The following is a 21,115-nucleotide window of genomic DNA, read 5'->3' as shown; positions in this document are numbered from 1 at the left end:
AAGCGAACACGGGTCAAATACAGGTCTCTGTTGGTGCAAGAATTCTACCACTAAACCACCTGTGCTGGAATAAGTTGAGCTATAGGAATTAATTGGGCGGGGGGACGGTTTAAAAATTGTAACAGTAAATATATACATCATGTGAAGCCCTAATCAGATGGGATTAAATTGACATGGGGGCCTGGAGTAAGTGCCACTTTTGAAGGTGCTAGAAAAAGTCCAGACCAAATGACCTGATGTTTATTGAATTAATTACCAATGCTGAAGTCATCTGACCATTTCAGCATTTGGAGAGAAAAAAAAAATTATATATATATATATATATATATATATATATATATATATATATATATATATATATATATATATATATATATATTTTTTTTTTTTTTTTTTTTTTTAATAATACCTCTGCTACTCACCATATTTTGTCACCTAGCGCACATATCCACTTTCTGAATAGCAAAAAGACGAATGCTTCATAGGAGTCTTAAGCACTTACTTGGTATGGGTTGTATAACTTCGTCTTCACTGGAGCCCATTAACAGGAGAAAGAAAATAAAATCAATCAGAAGAGTGTGAAACTACAATACTGAATAAAGGGGCTATTATAACATCAGCTACAGGTATAAAGACACTTTATATTAACACGTGCCACAATATCACGCCGTGTTTATTTTTCTAGAAATAAATGAAAGCGAGTTTCTTAATCATATAACATTAGATGCTGCCAAATACATAAACATGATCATATGACTATTAATCATATCCAGGTTCACAGACAAACAAATCTGACAGAAACTCATCCATCTTACACTAATTTAATTGCTGTCCGGATGTGAGGAGACGTCAAAAAGTTTATTACAGATGTCACCCAGTGAAAATAATCCCATCTGGATCGGACCTGTTTTTGTTGTCAAACTAAATGATCCCCCGCCCCTTGGGAAGATCATGAAATCACTTCAAATATCTGCTTGTTTTACAGTTTAGTTTACAGGGGGTTTTTTTTTTATTATTTTCCTGAGAGTGTATAAAATGTGAGGTCAGGTGGGAACAGCAGCGAGTTATTCTGCACAAGGTCTCATACCACAGGCAGGGACTTTTAAGTTTCTTTTGGCCTGTAATGGGGACGTGCATTGTGGTTTCAGTGTCTAACACACTCTTGCATCAAAGCTCAGTGCTCATGGTCTAGGTCACTTTCAGTGCTGTTAGCGTTTTTCCCCTGCAGTCCTCTGACTTCTGATCCAGACCTCTTCAGTGTAGTCTTCTTCTCAGTGACCTTAAATCGCTACAGCCACTACATACAGTTTGAGTCATAAACATTCTGCAGTATATTCCTGGGGTTTTGAAAAAGCCCAGCTATTTAAAAGGATGAGGTATAGTACAGTTCTAACCCGTGTTTCAGATAAGTTGTAGCTGTTTGGTTTACTTGTCCTCTCTCGCCTCCTGAGTCTCCTGTCTCCACAAACACAGCCATGTGACCCCAGTAACATCCATCTGTCTTCCAAACCAGAGCCTATCCTAGGGAATTGGGGTACAGAATGGCGGGCACCCTGAACACACATTCTCTACAGACCAATTGAAAATGCCAGTCAACCGACAACACATGTATTTGGACTGCTGGAGGAAACCGGAGTACCTGGAGGAAACCCTCAAAGCACGGGGTGAACATGCAAACTCCACGCACACAAGGCGGAGGTGGGAATCGAACCCAAAGCAACCCAACTGGAGGTGCAAGGCAACAGTGCCAACTACTAAGCCACCGTGCCCCCCACCCTAGTTAACATAAACATGTAGATACATGTTTAATGCTTAGGTATGTTAAAGATATTCATGTAAATTATGTTATGTGCCAGTCCTTTGGTTGGTTGCTTGGTGAGGTTTAGTAACATTTGGGGATATAAAATGTGTTTCTATCAACATCAACCGATAACTTTCTGATGAGGTCTTTCTACCTTCCATTTTGTTTCATTCATTTTTGAATGAAAACACAAATTTGGAAATTCTCTGGAACCTCTATCCCACCCCATGTCACACCCCTCTTCATTTCCTTCCACTGGCTTCCTGTAGCCACCCGCATCGAATTCAAGGCCTTGATGCTCACCTACAAGACCTTGTCTGGAACAGCACCCTCCTACCTCAACTCTCTCCTGAAGGCTTACGTTCCCTCACGCAATCTGCGATCAATCAACGACCGACGCTTAGTAATACCGACTCAGCGTGGCTCAAGGTCCCTTTCCAGAACACCCACCTCTTCCGTGAACACCTAACCAACCCATAAAAAAAAAAAAAAAAACGTACTCTGGCACTTACACCTCTACTCTGCGCACTTTGCTTCTTCTGGAACTCAGTTAATGGATCTTGTATGGTAGCACTACCTCTGGACTCCAGGTGTGAAAGCAGGAATCCTCCAGCTTTAATACCAACGTTAACCCGGCAATGTTCCTGGGTTTGTTTGTTTTTTTTTATTATTTTGAAGTGTTCTTTAAACACCTCATGCACTACCAACAGTAAAGAGTAAAGACCACCATGTAAATCCTTCACTGCTTTTGCTCTGCTGCTATCAAGCATGTGCATTTGCACCCTATTGATCACCGCTCATGAGAGATCACTGAGCATGTGGAGAAGGAAATTTCCTGTGTACTAATGGCTTATGTTCTTTTCCATTTCACAGGCAGTGTGTACTCATTTGTCACGTTCTTGAAGTACAAAACTTCAAAACAATTCAGGCATTTCATTTACTCAATTTAAAAGTTCTTCAACAGCTTAGTGTTGTTTTGTAGTGGGTTTGTTACGTGTCCGCGCACACAAAGACGATGTTGTGCGACAGCCGTTCACGGTATCCCTGTGCGACTTTGGGTTATCGTTTCAAGGAGGTTTTAATTGGACGGTTTTGTTCCAAAGCAGGTAGCGGAGTAAATCCATGAAATCCTCTACTTACCGGATTAAGGTACAAATTAACAGATCCTTATGTAGGCTTATTTTTTTCCAGACACTCAATTTGATGCATCCATAATCAGATCTCTGTACTTTATCTCACAGCTTGGATTCGATATAGCTTGTCAAAGCGTAACATTATCAGCGGACATTACCATAGCCAGTCAAGGTCAATAATGATTCTTTTCACTTTTATTTGTGCAGCCGGGGATGAAAGTGGTCAGCTTACAAGTCTTTGTTTGGACCCAATTGATATTTAATTCATCTTCCTGAATTGAATGAAGTATTTATTTTAATCAATAGATTGTCTTGTATATTGTCTAGTGAAGACAGTTAAGGTCCCAGTGACATCTAAATGGCTACTGTTAATTTTCCTACTTCACAACTGTATGTAAAGTAAGGCCACTAAAGTAAACATCTTGTAAAAGTCAGTGTTTCGTCCTCAGGACTGAATGGCCCCATAACTCAGCCGAAGCAGATGGTGAGGGAGTTGCCAAACTCGGCCAGTGGCTCCGGTTGCAAGGGCAACTGCCCCGTGCTGTTCTTTTTATAATAAATAGAGTGGATTATATGGGCTGTTAATGTGTGTGCCCTCTCCTCTGTCCTCAGGTCCTCCATTCAAGCCGAGCTGCAGCAAGGCGCAGAAATACCTGGAGTTCATTCCCATTAATCTGCACACACAGCGCATGAGGGTGACGTGTCCTCGGAAAACAGGTATGGCTACGTGGAATTTCGGCCCAGTGCCGAAATTGTCGTTTTTACCAGAGGAGATTCGCTAATATCATTGTCAGACAGAATAACGTATCTGTGCATTTTACTCAGATTATCACACTTAATTCGGATCGTCTGTTGATCACAACAGACCTGGCGTTTAATAATGATAATAACAATAGCACATGCCTCTTTACAGAATTAGTATTAATTAAGGAGCTGGGTGTTTACACAAATACAGAAGGTAATTTGCCCTGATGTTTTGGGTTTTTTTTTTTTTTTTGTGTACTTTCGAGATGTTTAAAAACTTTTACCATCATTGCTAATTTATACTGGATTATAATCAAAGATCTCCTCAGTAATCATCTGAATTATAACACCCTCTCATGTGAAACAAATCCTGCCTGAATTGGGCGTTAGGGTACACCATGATTCGCCTCTTTCTCTTAAGCCATATTTCACAAATTTTGAAAATGAGAGTCTATCTGTATTCCCTTCACCTCTTCTAATGAATAATCTGGAAAGTGTTTACAAAAGGGATTTAAAAAGATGACGTAAATGTTTTTGTCCTCGTTTATTTTAAACTTACGCTTGGGCTGGAAAATGAACCAAAATCAAAGTAAACAAACCAAACCGCTCGCTGCTTGTCTCCAGCCCAATTTCAAGCTCATGTATGCTTGTGCGTCAGTTTAGCCTCTCTTTTTACAAGATCTTTTGAATTATGCACTAGGTTTTTTTTTGGTTCGTCCGTGTGTCCATCCGAGATTCTGGTTAGCGCAATATCTCAAGAGCGAGTGTTTGAACGTTTGTAGGATCTATGTGGAATTACCACTGTTACCAGCATAACGAAGTGATTAGATTTTTTTTTTTTTTTTTGGAATTGATCCAAAATGGGTCCATGTCACAGCAAGGTCAAATGTCTGAAATAGTTTGTCTTCACTAGCTTCCTTCCTGTTTGAAATAAATGTATTAAGGGTATCTGAAGCATGGTAATTAGAAGGACTAGACGTGTTGGCGGTGGAGACATCTCGGTCGATGCCGTGGGCGTTGAGTTCTGATTGCTTCTCGGTTATTTTATGTCATCTGCGTAAAAACCCTTCATACGCCGGGGTTTTTATTCATTCATTCATTTATTTATTTATTTATTTATTTATTAGGAAGTATCTGCTCTTATGTGCACGATTCAAATTCACATAGAATGAATGGATGGGGGAAACCCCACGTCTTTCACTCTCCCTCACTAAAAGTTTAGTTTGAGTTACTGAGTATAGATTTGGGGATGAGTACGTTCGCATGTTCAGAACACTCACTCCTGTATGCCTTATGTACGTTGTATGGAAGTTTTCTTTGAGTAACTGTCATTTTTGAGGTACTTTAATGTTTCAGTGAGGAAAATATAAGCAATTAGTTTTCAATACCCACCACGTGATGAAATCGCAAGGCCCTGACACACACGAAATTCTGTGGCTCTTCTCATGCTCTGGACATGATTGATTCATCTTGATGCTTTACGTCTGCTTTCTGGACTTCGGGGAGGCTGTGGCTCAGGTGTGAGAGCGGGTTGTGCACTAATCGTAGTGTTCGATACCCATCCCACATGCCTCTACATGCCGGAGTGTCCTTGGGCAAGACACTGAACCCCAAGTTGCTCCCGATGGAAGGCTAGCATCTCGCATGGCAGCTCTTCTTCCATTGCTGTGTGAATGGGTGAATGAGAAACAGTGTAAAGCGCTTTGTAGAACCATAAGGTTAAAAGGCAGACCATTTACTTCCTGTTTCTGTGGATGGTTCCACACAGATACCTTAAAGATTTCCACAGTTTAAAAAAAACCAAAACCTAATCATGTACTGAACATCCTTTCAACACACTTAGAATTGTTTGTCTTTAATCTTCTACACCTGTATACCGTAACGATTTATAATCACACTATGAGGATGGGTTCCTTTTAGAGTCTGGTTCCTCTCAGTGTTGTCTCAGGGAGTTTTTTTTTCTTCTTTTTTTTCCCCCCACTGTTGCCTTTGGCTTTTTCATTAGTGATCGAAATCTACGTCTTGACATTTATAATGCTGCTTTGTGACTATGTGCATTATAAATGAAATTGTATATGCGTCTGTCTTTTTATCTGTCTATTCAAAGGAAAGTGGATGAAATACTAGATGAAAAAGCACAGTGTATAGACACCTTTCTTCATCCTGCTTTCTCCGTAGTCTCGTCATAATTCAGTAATGTCACACTCGATGCACAGCCTCATTTCTTCATCCTGCTTGCTCTCTATAGTCTCTCCTGAATGTTCAGCAATTGCACAATTTCCCGGAGTAGCCTTAAACCTTTTATGCCCCACACACATACTAATACCTATAAATGATCATTCTTTTTTGAACTCCTTTTATGAGTACAGAGTACACTTTTCTGCCTGAAATTGCACTTGCTTGTTAAGGCTTTGAATTCGAGCAGGAAAGAACCGTGCTGAAACACTCTTCCTTCTCCCCGCGTAGACAGCATCAATATATTTCATCTTATTTAACCCATCCAAGCGTTTTGGTTAACTATGAATAATTCTAGTTTCTGTCAGACTGCTATCTATTCCTCTCCTGTCAAGAAAGAGAGGGAGAGCGAGAGAGAGAGGTTTCCTGTGCGCACCTCCTTTCCATTCAATTTATAGACGGCAGGAAAATCGGAGCAAATCAGCTCCAAATTGGGCCGCGTGTGACTTATGCCCCTTACGCCAGCTATTGAGAAGCAGCCAATTAGATGTGCTCAGGGAGGCGGGAGGAATATTGGGGGTGGGAAGGCAGTGGGCATCGGGAGTCAGAGCTCCTGTTGTCATTAGTGAAGCCTGAATGTGGCAGAGGAGCGTGGTATGGCGAGAGTGGCACAGCAGGGTGCCAGGCCTACGGAGAGGCTGCTCATTAATTGCTGTCGAACGTCTCCCAGAGCCAACTTCCTGTCATGTCCACGGGCTAGCTCATTACATGACCTTACATAAAGCTCGCTGCTAGCATGAGGCAGAGCTGCTATATGGCCAACATAGCTGAAAAGGAACCAGAAACACACAAAAACACACAAGGTTCTTAGCACTGAAACCGAACAAACTGGATGTGGGAGATTTTTTTTTTTTTTAGGGAATCCATGACCAGTTGTCCTTTACAAAGTGTCTGTTGTCCTCAGAGTCTTAATTAAATTCTATGAACTCCAAAGCTCTTTGACTATTATGCCCCAAACACTTTTTTTTTTAAAATTGACAATATCACCAGTGGTTCAAGACAAGTGTACTGCATGATACAATTAAGCAATTAACATCCTATCATGCTTGGCAGTGTGTGTGTGTGTGTGTGTGTGTGTGTGTATATATATAATATATGTTTACATCAATTTTGGATCAAGATGAAAAGAGATCTAAGTGACTTTGAAAAAGGATTTGTTATTGAGGCGTGGAGATTCTGTCACAAAGATGCTCGACTGAATGTGTTTCAATAAGAACAGTGACTAAAGTGACATCTGAAATTAGATCTCTATGAGAAACTTCGGTATATAGGGTTAAAAATGGTCTTTGAAACCTCATATTTAATGCGTGTAATACTTGTGCATTAGTGTGATATGAAAGGACGTAGGATATAATTAGACCATCAGCAAAAACCACAACCACTGGATTACTTTTCTGGGGGGAAGGGGGAGGGGCTGATTATTTATTTCCCCGGCCTGGTTTGGCTGCACTTGTCCCCTTAGTATAAAGCATCACTGCAAATCAATACAAAGTTCTGACTCTTCTATCCTGATGGGCATGGTCTCTTCCAGGTTGATTCCGCCCACATCGACAGGGCACAGGGGCTCATTGAATTGAATGGTTTGATGAGGAAGAAAACGATGTAAATCATATGCTAAGATCTTCACATTTGCCAGATCTCAACCCAATTTTGGAGATTTTGGAGCGATGTGTTGGACAGCTCTCTCCACCGCCATCTTCAGGATACCAACTGAGGGAAAATCTTTTTGGAAGTGCAGTTCTAGAGAGAAGTAGGATTGATGCCATGGTGCATTTAAGCTGTTCTGGAGGCTTGTGATGACCCAACACCTTACTAAGCCTGACACTTCTTGTTTTTTGTTTAGTTTCTAATGGGGCAGTGGTGTATTGAGAGGGGGGGGGGTGCAGTGGTGGTGCAGTGGTGGTGGCTTGGGGGCAGGGCGGTGGTGGCTTGGGGGCAGGGCAGTGGTGGCTTGGTGGTTAAGGCTCTGTATTACTGATCAGAAGGTCAGGGGTTCAAGCCCTAACACTGCCAGGCTCTGGGTTACTGATTGGAAGGTCGTGGGTTCAAGCCCCAGCACTGCCAAGCTGCCACTGTTGGACACTTGAGCAAGGCCCTTAACCCTCTCTGCTCCAAGGGCACCATATCATGGCTGACCCTGCGCTCTGACCCCAACCTCCTATCATTCTGTGATATGTGAAGAAAAAGAATTTCACTGTGCTGTAACATATATGTGTCCAATAACGACTCATTATCATTAACCCATCTGTTCTAGCTTGCTTTTATCACTGTGAAGGATTTACATGTGCATTCATGCAGGGTCACGATCACTTCAAAATGGACTGAAGCCATAATATATGGAAGCTAGATGTCCTAAAAAGCAGTTCAATCAACCCTGTTTCTTAAAGGATTGGTTAAACCATTTCACTAATAAACCCGAGTTCTTCCGCTTTCCCAAAGTAACATGAATTAATTATATGGATTTCATCAGCAAAAGCAGTTCACATCAACATCAGCGTGAAGTCTGTGAATTACATGAAATTGGTATTGTGGACATTAGGCTGTTGATTGTTCTCCTTAGACTTGCACTGCATTTTAAAATGCAAGACCTCAGCTGTAACAACTGGTCCGTAATGATCAAATTACAGCTTATCACGACAAATTAAATCTGTGTCCTATTATCGCCATGCCATGTTTCTCAGTGTGCTTTGATCCATATATCAATATGCTGCCCCTTTTGTCATGATTATCAAGTGTATTCGTGTCAGTGGGAGGCTGGAATATTATAACTGTGGCTGGATTTCAGACGTTGCCTTTGCTTTAATAAACACCTTCACACATAGTTAAAGGCACAGATATGAAAAGGGAGGGGATGTTACCAGCATGATAAGTGGAGGTCTTGTTTCGCATTGGCAGTGTGATATTATAACAGCACAGGAACAGGAAATGCATTTGTAGTGTGAAAGCTGTGTACTTTATTTTTGCATCTGATTTATTAATTCATTTGAAAAAATGATCATTTTTACCATTTCGCAAATCGTGTCCGTTTTCCCAGTACCTCAATGTGTTACAGCTTTGTTGATGTTACTTGTATTTAAATATGTGCACCCAGTAGGTGAGGGGAAAAATGTCTAGCATTTGAAATAAATATTTCCCAAGGCATACACTTGTCTAATTATTGTCTTTGGTATGAGAATATAGTAATTAAACCGTGCATCAGAAAGGCTAAATGAATAACAGTGAAATTTTCATTAGTGGGTTTGTTTCTCTGCTGCTGTGAAGAGGAAGCAAGGGGTCCCTGCAAACCGCCTTTCATTATTTTCAACCAAATAGCTTTGATAAATCTTCCAGAAGCACACGGAAGCGGAAAAATAATAATATCCATGATTTCATCTGACTCTGGGTGAGCACAAAAAAAAAAAGATTAATTACCCAAATACTGAACTACCCACATAATTCTCTTGGCAATTCATGGCGAGATTACGAGTGAACTCAGTGTGCTCAAACACAATTGGCATTTTAGCTTAGCAACAACGGGCGACAGTTTAATACAGACAGGCCACCCCTCGTTGCTATTATGCGGTGAATATTAGCCCGAGACCTGGGAAAACTGCCTGCAAACTTTGGCTGTTATTACTGGATATGAAAAGATGTTTGTGTGGAAAGATCATCTTCTCCAAAGACTAGTCCCTCTTTGAAATCCAGTGTCAGTCAACTGTGCAAGCAGAAAGGCTTGACTGGCTGCATGCTGATACCCGTGTTATTTTGTTCTGCCAGACTCCTTCTACGATGTGATCACAGTTGGAGCTCCAGCCGCTCACTTCCAGGGCTTTAAGAACGGAGGCCTTCAGAAGCTGCTCAGCCGATATGAAGCAGAGAAGAAGAGGTGAGTTCTCAAACCTTGTCAATCACAGTGCCCTCTCAGGCACATAACACCTTTAGGCTTTGTCTCTGTAAGTAAGGCTCGCTAAGTTGTTGTTGTTGTTTTTTTTTTTGTTTTTTTGTTTTCCTGTTCGTCTTTAAGACAAATCCTTAAGCACTTCAGCACATAGAGAGGCGAATATGAAGATTGAATTCAGGCAGGGTTTTTCTATAAACCCGACTGCTTTGTACCATTGAGGCCACAGTTTTCCAGAGTTCCCTAGTGCTACAGAAAAATAAAAACCCTCACATACTTTTCTCATAAATATCTACTTCATACTGATATTTTATACAGGTAAAAATGGGTTTCTTTTAGTCCTGACACACCCGTTAAGTTGTGAAGAATTATTAAGCTCTAAACCTACCCACCTGTCACACGAGACTTTGATTCATTTTTGATACACAAGAACTAAATCCAGTTTGTCTATAGTCAAGGATTAACATTTTCTAAAGCTCTATTTCAGTCTGTTGAAAACAAGCACATTATTGGGACACGTGTCTGTGTGTGTTTGGCACTGAAAGACACATTTGGCACATTTTTCTGCATACAAATACACCTTGAATGTTTCATGATTTTCATGCTTATAAAGATCTCTGATTGGTTTATTTCTGAATGATAATCTCTACCCACATTTGCACGGCATGTTTTTGCAGTGGAGGGGCACTGTTTTAAAGAATATTAAAAATGTGACGAATCTTTAAATTATCCAGGTGACACGGTGGCACAGTGGGTAGCACTGTCGCCTCACACGTCGCCTCACACCCTGGTTCTATCCATGGAGCTCGGGTTAATGTCTGCCTAGAGTTTCATATGTTTTTCCTGTGTTCGTGTAGGTTTCCTCAGGGTTCTCTGGTTTCCTTCTACTTCCCGAGAACATGCTGTAGGGTACTGGCTACATTAACTAGCCCCAGGCGTGAATGTGTCTGTGTGGTGTCCTGCATTGAACTGGCCACTGATCTACAACCCTAACCAGGATAAAGCGGGTTACTGAAGATAAATGAATGATAAAATATCTAAGTTTACCCTTGAAAACGGCTCAGAAGTTGACACTATGAGTATGTGAAAAGAGAGACCTCAACTGCTATGCAAAAAAAAAATAATAATATTAATAATTCTGCATGTTTTCTGCAGTTCCTGCCCAAAGATTTGATTTTGTTGATGTGCTGAGCTGATCTCATACCCTCGGAAGCAGATGGAGTATTAGGATGCCACTGAGGGCAACATTTCGCACCTCATATCCTTCTAACTTTGGAAGAGTTTTGTCAGAACCCAGCCCTTAAGCTAGTCATTCTAACAGAAAGTAATTGGTGTTTACTTTAGTAAGATGGCAGCAGCAGAACTGCAGAGCCTCGTGTGCAGTTTCCATGGCAGTATCGAATAGGGCCGTCACGCTTTGATTGGGAGTGGATACCTCTTCTTTGCCTGGTATTGTGGTCTCTCTCTCTCTCTCTCTCTCTCTCTCTCTCTCTCTCTCTCTCTCTCTCTTTCGCTTTCTCAGTCTGTCATTTTGAACAGCTGCTTTCGTGCGGTCCCTTTGCCACCCCCAGGGTCTCTATTGATATTCTGTGTCATTCTTGATTGAATCCCCATTCTGTGATTCAATTACTGATTCCCGTCTGCTGCCATCTCCCTCCTTTGCTCCCTGCTTGCCTCCTTTTCTCTCTGTCAGAGGAGATGTTTAATTAGTTAGACAGTTCCCATCTTTCTGCCCGGCTCGCCCGAACCTGCCAAAACCAGCAGGGAAAGCAATGAACCAGGCACAGTGGCATCCCTCATCAGCTATTGCCCTGAAAAACGATGCATTGCTGATCTCAAATCAGTGGACCACCTCCTCATTCTCATTTCAATTCAGTTTTATTTGTATAGCGCAATTGACAATTGACATTGTCACAAAGCAGCTTTACAGAAATATATACTTTTCCAATCTAAATTTTAAATTGATATATTTGTCCCTAATGAGCAAGCCAGAGGCGACGATGGCAAGGAAAAACTCCCTGAGATGATATGAGGAAGAAACCTTGAGAGGAACCAGACTCAAAGGAACCAGAATCATTTGTAAGTCGCTTTGGATAAAAGCGTCTGCTAAATGAATAAATGTAAATGTAAAAGGGAACCTATCTTCATCTGGGTAAAAATGGATAGTGTAATTATTAATAAATCCCTTCTATAACTGTGTGCTACATGATAAAACAAAATTGCAGCTGTGTATTCAGGAGATTCACCGCAGTCTCAACATGATGGAGACTCAGGCACAAAAAGACACCGCACTAAAACTGCCCACATTAGTTGCAGTGCAATGCCATCTCTACAGCTTCCAAGTGTCCCTAGGCTGTCCATATGGGGCCATCCTCACCAACAATGACTGGCCTCCAAGAGATAAGAACTCCAGAAACAGGGCACCAGGATGGTCCAGGCCGGTCCGTAGAGCAGAACGGTTCAGGCCCACTGCTATCCCAGGAACAACACGTGCAGTGTTCTTATCATCCAAAGTCTTCACAGGCATTGGCATCATCTGGAATCTTCGTAGAGGCTGGAGCTGGCACATTCACCGATTTCACAGTGAACAGGCTGTTGCTTAGTATTCCGAACATTAATCATGTCAAGATTTCATGCGCAAGGTTTTGTGGGTAATTACATGGAAACCTTATTGAGTTTCACTGAACTTGAAATGTCCTTAGAATGCATACACTTGGTGAATTTTATCTTTCCAAATCCAAAGTGTATAAAATATACTGCATTCTTTGGTCACTATAATTCACGTCTTTTGTTCATGATATGAAAAGCATATAGGCAATTATAAAAGGTCTTGGTTCAGTGTATATGCCCAGACTGATGATCGTTTTACTCATGTAGTCTCTCTTTGGGCCTCCATCTTCTAATAGTGATGTTGAATTGTATTAATAGTCGGTTCAATGCTTCATTTAAACAGGCATCTTTGAATTCATTTACTGACAGACTAGACATAATCTAATTTTGTTTTTTTTTACTATTCCAGTGTGGCATGGTATAGTTTCTACCTGGGTTGAGTACCTGTGTCTGTACCCTGGTGGAGTCACTGTGTCTATACCCTGGTTGGGTACCGGCAGTATGTTGATAGCCAGGTTGAGCCCTGTGTCTTTACCCTGGTCAAGTACCTGCAGTATGTCCGTACCATGGTTGACTGGCTGTAATGTGTACTCTGGTTAAAGTACCTGCACTATGGCCGTACAATGTTTTAGTACTTGTATCTGTACCCCAATCAAGTGTCTTTACCTGTATCGGTACCATAACCTGCTGAAGTGCCTCAGTCTATACCTTGGTGGACTACCAGTGTCTGTGTCCACACTACTGTCGAGTCCCTGTATACATAACCTGGCCAAGCACCTTCACTATGTCCATATCATGGTCAAGCACCTGCAGTATTCTCGTATCATGGTCAAGCACATGCAGTATTTCCGTATCATGGTCAAGCACCTGCAGTATTTCCGTATCATGGTCAAACACCTGCAGTATTTCCGTATCATGGTCAAACACCTGCAGTATTCCCGTATCATGGTCAAACACCTGCAGTATTCCCGTATCATGGTCAAACACCTGCAGTATTCCTGTTTCATGGTCACAGACCTGCAGTATAAAAAAAGTATTTACCATATAAAATGGTAAATGGTGCACTTATATAGCACTTTTATCCAAAGCGTTTTACACTGTGTCTCATTCATCCATTCTCACACACACACACACACACACACCAATGGTAGCAGAGCTGCCATGCAAGGTGCTAACTTGCCATCGGGAGCAACTTGGGGTTCAGTGTCTTGCCCAAGGACACTTCGGCATGTGGAGTCATGTGGGCCAGGAATTGAACCACCAACCCTACGATTAGTGTACAACCCGCTCTACCACCTGAGCCACAGCCGCCCTATTGAGAACCTGCACTATGTTAATTTTATGGTCAAGCACCTCCAGTATTTCTGTATCATGGTCACGCGCCTGCAGTTTTCCTGTATCGTGGTCACGCATCTGCAGTATTTCCGTATCATGGCCAAGCACGTGCAATATTCCCGTATCATGGCCAAGCAGCTACAGTATTCCCGTATCATGGTCGAGAACCTGCATTATGTTCATTTGATGGTCAAGTACCTGCTGTATTTCTGTATCATGGTCATGCACCTGCAGTATTCCCGTTTTATGGTCTCACACTGCAGCATTCCCGTATCATCATCAAGCATCTGCAGTATTCCCGTTTCATGGTCAAGCACGTTCCAGTCAATGGAAATATTAGACACTACCAAAATTGCACGGGCATACAGTCTAATAGTAAAGCGATTCTAGCGTGCTAGTCTACATGCCATACCATATGCGGTACTATTGATCTAAAATGCATGACACTATATAAAGATAGAAACTGTGGCGTACTATTTAGCATTATGATTCAATTTACACTATTTCTAGCTCTCTCAATATATCCATATTTGGCATTCTTGGGACCCTGGTAAGAAGGGTAGCCAATTCAACACAGATATTTAGTTACAGAACAGATCACTTGCCAATGGAAGTAACAACAAAATGTGGGTCGCAGATTTGATCCTGATGGAAAAGTGCTATAAATAATCAGAGCAACAAAGCATGTTACGGATTATTCATGCAGGCTCAAAACGAGTGCACCTGCTGGGGATCAGATCACGCTACAATCATATCGTATCATGAACATGTGCAAATGAGGGAAGCAGTGCAGGATGGAGACCTGGCTATTATTACATCTCTCTGATGCCGTATCGATTGTCAACCAGTGTTTAAGGTATGGCTATGACATGATCCAATTGCTGGAAAGTGAATTAATGTTGACTGTTTAAAAAGAAGAATTTTGAACCATAAAGACTTTCCCTTCCTCATGTGCACAGAGAACTTGTCATTTCTATTATAGTGTAGAATTCTTCATTCATTACAATGATATAAAGTACATTTTAAATGTAGTAATCTAATCATTTATTTTATCTCTCACTTCCTAAAACATGGCAGTAGATAAAGATAAATTGCCCCTAGGTATGAATCAATGTGTGAATGTATCTGTGCATGGTGCCCTGCAGTGGACTGGGGCATCATGCCCAGTATTCCCAGGATAGTCTCCAGATCCACCATGCCCCTGACCAGGATAAAGCGCTCCCTCTCTCTTCACCCACCCAATACAGACCAAATGCTCACAACTGACATTAACTGGGCTCATTTATGTTACCTGACTAAAGGATCAAATAATCTGTGATTCTTGGAAATACTAGTTTAATTCAGCTTGGCTTGAAGATGAGGCGTATAAAAGTGTTGGAAAACATTAATCACAACACTGTAAAAGTTGTAAAACACGAAGCTATGATGCACAAATCACGAGCTTGTTCAGTGATCTCTTGTGTCGTCCTTGAAAACTAAACAAAGAAAGTGCTTGGAAAGTCCCTGAAAGGCCTGACACTTCATTTTGAAGTGCCTGTATGAGCCCTGTGTGAAGTTTCTGAAATGCTCTTAATATAAGAAATGTTTAAAATCACAAAAGCACTTTCAGAACCGAGGTCAGTTGGGAAGATGGTCAGTTTATCAGCTGTACAAGCCACTGATAAGAAGGAGTGTACTTTTTCAGGTTCACTGAATTGAAATCAGTTTTGCTGAAAGAGAGATTACATTGAGGACTAATCCGGGAGATATGGCGATGGTTTTGTTTCTTATTTGACTTAGTTAATGACTCACTGTAGCTTAAAGTTTCCAATTTTCTGCCTCGCTGCCCAAGTAAGCCTCCTTGAGCCTCAAACTCTTGCCTAAAATCAAATAGCATGTCTCTCAGAAATCAAATCCGTTTTAATGCCTTTGTGGGCGACCACACAGCAGTGCTGTCATTATTATTTTAACACTCTTTCCTGGGTAACTCACTGCCTCTTCAACCGGTTTTGGGAAAGCAGTTATTTTAAAGAGTTCCTCTTGTGTTTTATTCACTTGGCATAGTGTTTTTTTTTGTTTTTTTGTTTTTATCCTATCCTAAGTAGGAACCTGGCTGAGACCATCAAACACACACATACATATACACTGAAACATTTTTCCTATTCACTATCTCTTGTCCACCCAAGCTTTGTCTGGTGACACTTTGATTATTGGATTTGATTAAAACCTAGCCGAACAGTGACATGCGAAACGTGGCCATTTAATGCTCCATTAATTCATCAAAGACGTGCTGGATGGACGAAAGGCAAAAGCAAGGGAGCAAGGTGTTGAGACCAAGAAGCGGTGCTGCAAAGAGGACAATGAAATGGCTGTCGCTCTTTGTTCCCTGGGGTGCAATGTGAGCAGGGGAGGAAATAAGAGGGGGACGGGGACCACATTGCCAATTCATTGTCTCCTATAATATCCTCCTCCATCTTCACACCTTCTACAGTATAATATGCGACAGCTTCAGCTGGCCAGCTGAGTCAAAATCCATCATAATCCATTAGGGTTGCACAGTGATGGCTAAAAGGATCATTACAATTATTTTGCTCAATATCGAATCAGGACAATTGATAACAGGTTATCAGCCAGTTCAGGGAACATGATGTTGTTATGGTATATTGTACCATTGTAGTCTTTAAACTTACCCCTTAAGCGAGATATCACTTCTTTTTCTGTGTCAGTTGCAGACAGACTATTCTCACAGAAATATGCCAGGGTAAATTTTTCCTGCCATTTACAAAACACTGAGTCTGGGTAATTTCACCAGGACACCGGGGTTATACCCCTACTCTTTACAAGTATCCCGGGATTTTTAATGACCACAGAGAGTCAGGACCTCGGTTTTTTAAACGTCTCATCCGAAAGACAGTGCTGTTTTTACAGTATAGTGTCTCCACACAGACCACAGGGTGAGCGCCCCCTGCTGGCCTCACTAATACCACTTCCAGCAGCAACCTTAGTTTTTTCCACGAGGTCTCGCATCCAGGTACGGGCCAGGCTCAACCCTGCTTAGCTTCAGTAGGAAACCAGGCAAGAACTGCAGGGAGATCATAGACATCTAATTGGCTATAGTCCAACTTTCCATAATCAAAAGGCCCAGAAACTAAATAGTTATTTCATATTGCCATTCCTAACATAGAGGATGGAAAAAATGACCTAGGTGCAAAACGGCAAACTGCCAAACCACTGTTAGCCTGAGGAGTCTGCCTTCATGAGATAAAAAAAAAACACATCTCTCTCACTCAAAGTATAAAGAAGCTGCGATACTCTCAGACAGTGGTGATCCCACTCCATCTTCAGAAAAAAGATCAAATAATCACATGAATTGAATGTGTTTAAGCGTTAAACACAGCACAGCTAGATGCTAATCGAAAAAATTACATTCCAACTATGCATGTTACAATATTCAAACTTGTCAAGATAATTTCCTTAAAACCTTGTCATGGTTTCTAAGAAATCCCAACATTGTATTTTTAAAAAAAAAAAAAAAATATTACACCACCACTAGACCAGACTTAGACCTTCATTCAAAGTGACAGCCTTGTGTTTATCATACGATTATGTTCAGGCTTGTCTGGTGAAGAGAAATGCAGGCCCTCATCGAGAAAGATTCATGCATTGCTCTTTCAGATTTATCCAATATAAGTACCTTTAGAAGCCATCAGTCTTAATGTTTTAGACTGTGTCAGTAGATTTTATCTCCTGAGATAATGCTGCCTAACTAATCATCCCCATTCCTAATGGACCAGGCAGAGAGATGTTCTGAAAGCATCCATGATATCGTTATTTTGCATATTGGCTGTCATAATTTACACCACAGTGCTGCTGAATTTCAGAAGGTTTATTTAGAAGATTCATTTTCTCTAGCAGCGACTCTGACAGTAGTCCTGGCTATAATTCAGATCACAGGTTCATATCAATGTGCTCATTGTAACGCTTTATTGTTTCTATACTAACAATTTACACAGGATTTATTTATTTCATTTACAGTATGGACTTAACAAATGTACAGATGAAAAAAAATAAATGTCTAATTGTTCTTTAAGGAGATGTGTATTTGACTCCACTGTCTGATTATTCATTTCAAGAGAGAGAAAAAGAGGCTGGTGAGGGAACTGTTATAGCTGTTATAACGCAAGTGATAACAGGAACGAGTTTGTTTCATGAACGTTCCACAGCATAACTCTAAAAAAGTATGACGTGCAAGTCTTTAATAAATAAATGTCCTTTATTGCTGGCAAACTGCTGTGGTATAAGAGAAATAAAACACTTTGGGACACATTGTTATTGGAAAATAATCAACGTTTGGATGGTAATGGTAACTCTGCTTATATGTGCATTTTATGAATTATTCCTAACTCCAAACAGAAAAGTTAATAATCAGGGATGTTGCGATTAACTGGAACTAGAAACTGTCAAAAAAAACTATATCTGATTCATTGAAGAAGCCAAAAATGTTGTCCTGGTTTTAAATCTGATTCATCGTGCAGCCCTCATTATTTCCATATCGGGGTCTTCTATATGGAACTGAGCCATTTAGGCCTCATTAAAGAACCGTATCACTGGCACTGTGCATACCTTGAGAGACTTTTATTCTTCACTTTATTTGTGTTTAATTGGAGCTGGTAGGCATGACCTGAATGACAGAATGTGACTAATCTATCTTTTAACAGCCACTTTGAATCATTAAGCCCTTTTTCTTCAGGTGTCAGATTGTGAGCGAGACTATGTGCTTAACATTTAGACTGGAGTGAACTTCACTGAGAATGTTTCATCTCAGAATGTATTACTTATACATACGTGTGTGTGTGTGTGTGTGTGTGTGTGTGTGTGTGTGTGTGTGTGTGTAATGAAAGAAGACAAAGGAAGCATTCGAGAGTGTGTAGGAATGTGTACACACATGTGCTTCTGTCACTTTCTGTCCAGACTAAGCCGTATCCTCCCGCACGAGAGGCTATAAAGCACAGTTTGTTGTTTTCGAGTCGTTGTGCAGTTTCAGCAGTAGCCCTAGTGCTAAGGGGGGGAAAACATAAGCACCGATTTCGGATCAGTGATTAAGTCCGGGTTGTTCCCTGCTGGACGCTAGTGGCAAACCGAAGAGCATGCTTCTATACTTCACTCTGTTTCTCGGCTATTAATTAAACTTACACCGGAGACTGGAGCTTAATTACACTTGAGGGCTTTTGTGCTTTCCTCGCTCTATTTAGTGTCATCATTCATTCCCATTGATGATTTATGAACACCCACGGCAGACGTTTACCTTTCCGCAATTTCCCCCCCCCCCAAGGCTGCTGTCTTGCTCTGTGCGGTGGATTAGTTACAGTAGAGCTCAGAAACAGGAGCTAATTTACTGGGTGGAAGCTGCTAGCACCCCTGCAGGTTTTAAAGAGTAGCACTTCCTTCCATAAATAACTTGGAGTGCATAATTGTCTTGGGAGTAAAAAAAAAAAAAAGTTTTCAGCAGTTCTGATTTATAATTGACTTTTGGGGGGATTTTGGTTTTCAGAGCATCTCGAGATTGAGGCTGTTCATTTCCTGTGTTCTGGCCCTCAGCATTTAGCCACCTTGCCTTGATCCAACTAAAGGCTCTGATGATTTGTCCTTTCTCTCTTTGCCTCAGGTTTTGCGTCCGATCTGCCATGAGCGGGTCTCAGATGGTATTTTGTCCTGTTTATTATTTTCACCAGATCAAGTTTTCTCTACTCCACAGCCCTGGACTGTGTAGAGTTTCCTCTACTCGTCACACACCTGATCTAACTCATCAGCTCATTAGCAATCCCCTTTTGACCTGGATCAGGTGTGTTGGAAGCCAGTAAACTCGAAATGTCTCCAGGACTAGCTGACTCACAGCCTAATTTGGCTTTTTATTACAAGCTAAATCGAGTTTGTGTCCAGCATACGGAGGCATCTTTTTAAACCAAACGGCCTTGTGCAGTTTTCTTTCTAAGTCTTTGTAATAATAGGAACAGGAAGCTATTTTCAAGCTAATGAATGTGCCAGTGTTTGATGGATGATATTTTTTATCTGAAGACACTTTTATGGCTTGGGATTTGGATCATTTGATAAATATTTTTTTTTGGTTTGTCATTTTAAGCTAAGGTCAGGATGAGGATTTATAGTATAGGGAATTGTTGATATTTTATGTCTTGATAGCATATAGTCAAAGTTTTCCAGTATCACAATACACATTTTTGAATATCACAGCTTGAAGATTAGCACTATTTGAAAAGATGTTGTAGTTGGCATCACGTGTCTTGGAAGAAGAATGCATTAGCCTTCACCCTCAGCGGTTGGTAACTGTTGCGTGATCGGGGCGAGCTACCTAGTGAGTGGAAATCGGCAGATGATCAAATTAAGGAGAAAATGTGGGAAATCCAAAAGAAGTAAATAAATAAATAAATAGATATGTTACCTGCGATTCTTCAACCTGATGTCATGAGAAACCCATACAAATTTAATCACATTGACTGGGTCTGTTGATTAAACTGTAGTACAAAACCCCTCACAATGGAATATTTTGTTCCTCTTCATCCAAGTTCAGCTGAGGGGTAACAGCCATGTTTTGGGACTTCTGCAAGTCAAAGTATGCACATGAATGAATAATTTTAAGATGTCTGCTCATGATAATTATTACGTGGCTGTAATCAGTCCGTACAGGATTTCTCGAAGTTTTTTCTGTGATTTGCTGCGGCATTTTTTCGCAATTTGCAGTTTTTTGTGCTTGAATCGGCGAAATTGCAATTGCACGAAATTGTCCTATGCAGTGATGTTTGTTGGTAAATGAGAAATTTAAGCTGTACTCATGTTCGACACACACACACACACATGAATCGTAGACGGCTTTGGCTGTATGCACGTTGTGATGACGTCACATGACACGTCTTGAGCCAAATCTGCAGTGACTTCGGAAAAATTTCACTTTTCTCCTACGAATATTGCAGAGGTTGCTTTGTTTTGCGTTCATTTCTCCGATCGCGAAATCATGAATTCCGGCACGGACTGCTGAATGCGGACTGATTCAGTGGACGAATCGACTTACTGTAGTTGAAGTTAACTCGTGGTGTTTTCAAAGAAGAGATTAAAAGTTATTCATTGGGAACGCACTCACGCTGGAATGAGTTTTTCAGATTTTTAAAGTTCACTCCACAGGTGTTTCATAGACCTTCAGGAATGATACAAAAATGCTTGAACTAATAAGATATAGCATTTACACCATATGATTTCAGCAGACCGTCTCATGTAGCTCATTCGCACCAAATACTAGAAGAATTTATTTGATCAGACTATGCCTTGGCTCTTGTTACATTTGTAATAAACATCATCCAAAACCTCGAGACTCAGAAGTTTCCATTATTC

The 21,115-nt window shown here is 40.9% G+C and overlaps 1 protein-coding gene across 8 annotated transcripts in view; it reads left to right on the top strand.

The window, feature by feature from the left end:
• The window catches only part of inpp4b (inositol polyphosphate-4-phosphatase type II B), a 179,175-nt gene that overhangs the window by 117,040 nt on the left and 41,020 nt on the right, over positions 1-21,115 (top strand). For all 8 annotated transcript variants that reach the window (XM_053622037.1, XM_053622043.1, XM_053622038.1 and 5 more), the window contains 2 exons: positions 3,547-3,651; positions 9,670-9,778. In XM_053622037.1, coding sequence (XP_053478012.1) covers positions 3,547-3,651; positions 9,670-9,778 — 214 coding nt within the window. The remainder of the gene's footprint in view (positions 1-3,546; positions 3,652-9,669; positions 9,779-21,115) is intronic.

Source organism: Ictalurus furcatus, chromosome 3, assembly GCF_023375685.1.
Source record: "Ictalurus furcatus strain D&B chromosome 3, Billie_1.0, whole genome shotgun sequence".
Lineage (NCBI taxonomy): Eukaryota > Metazoa > Chordata > Actinopteri > Siluriformes > Ictaluridae > Ictalurus > Ictalurus furcatus.
This window is presented reverse-complemented; position numbering and strand designations above follow the sequence as displayed.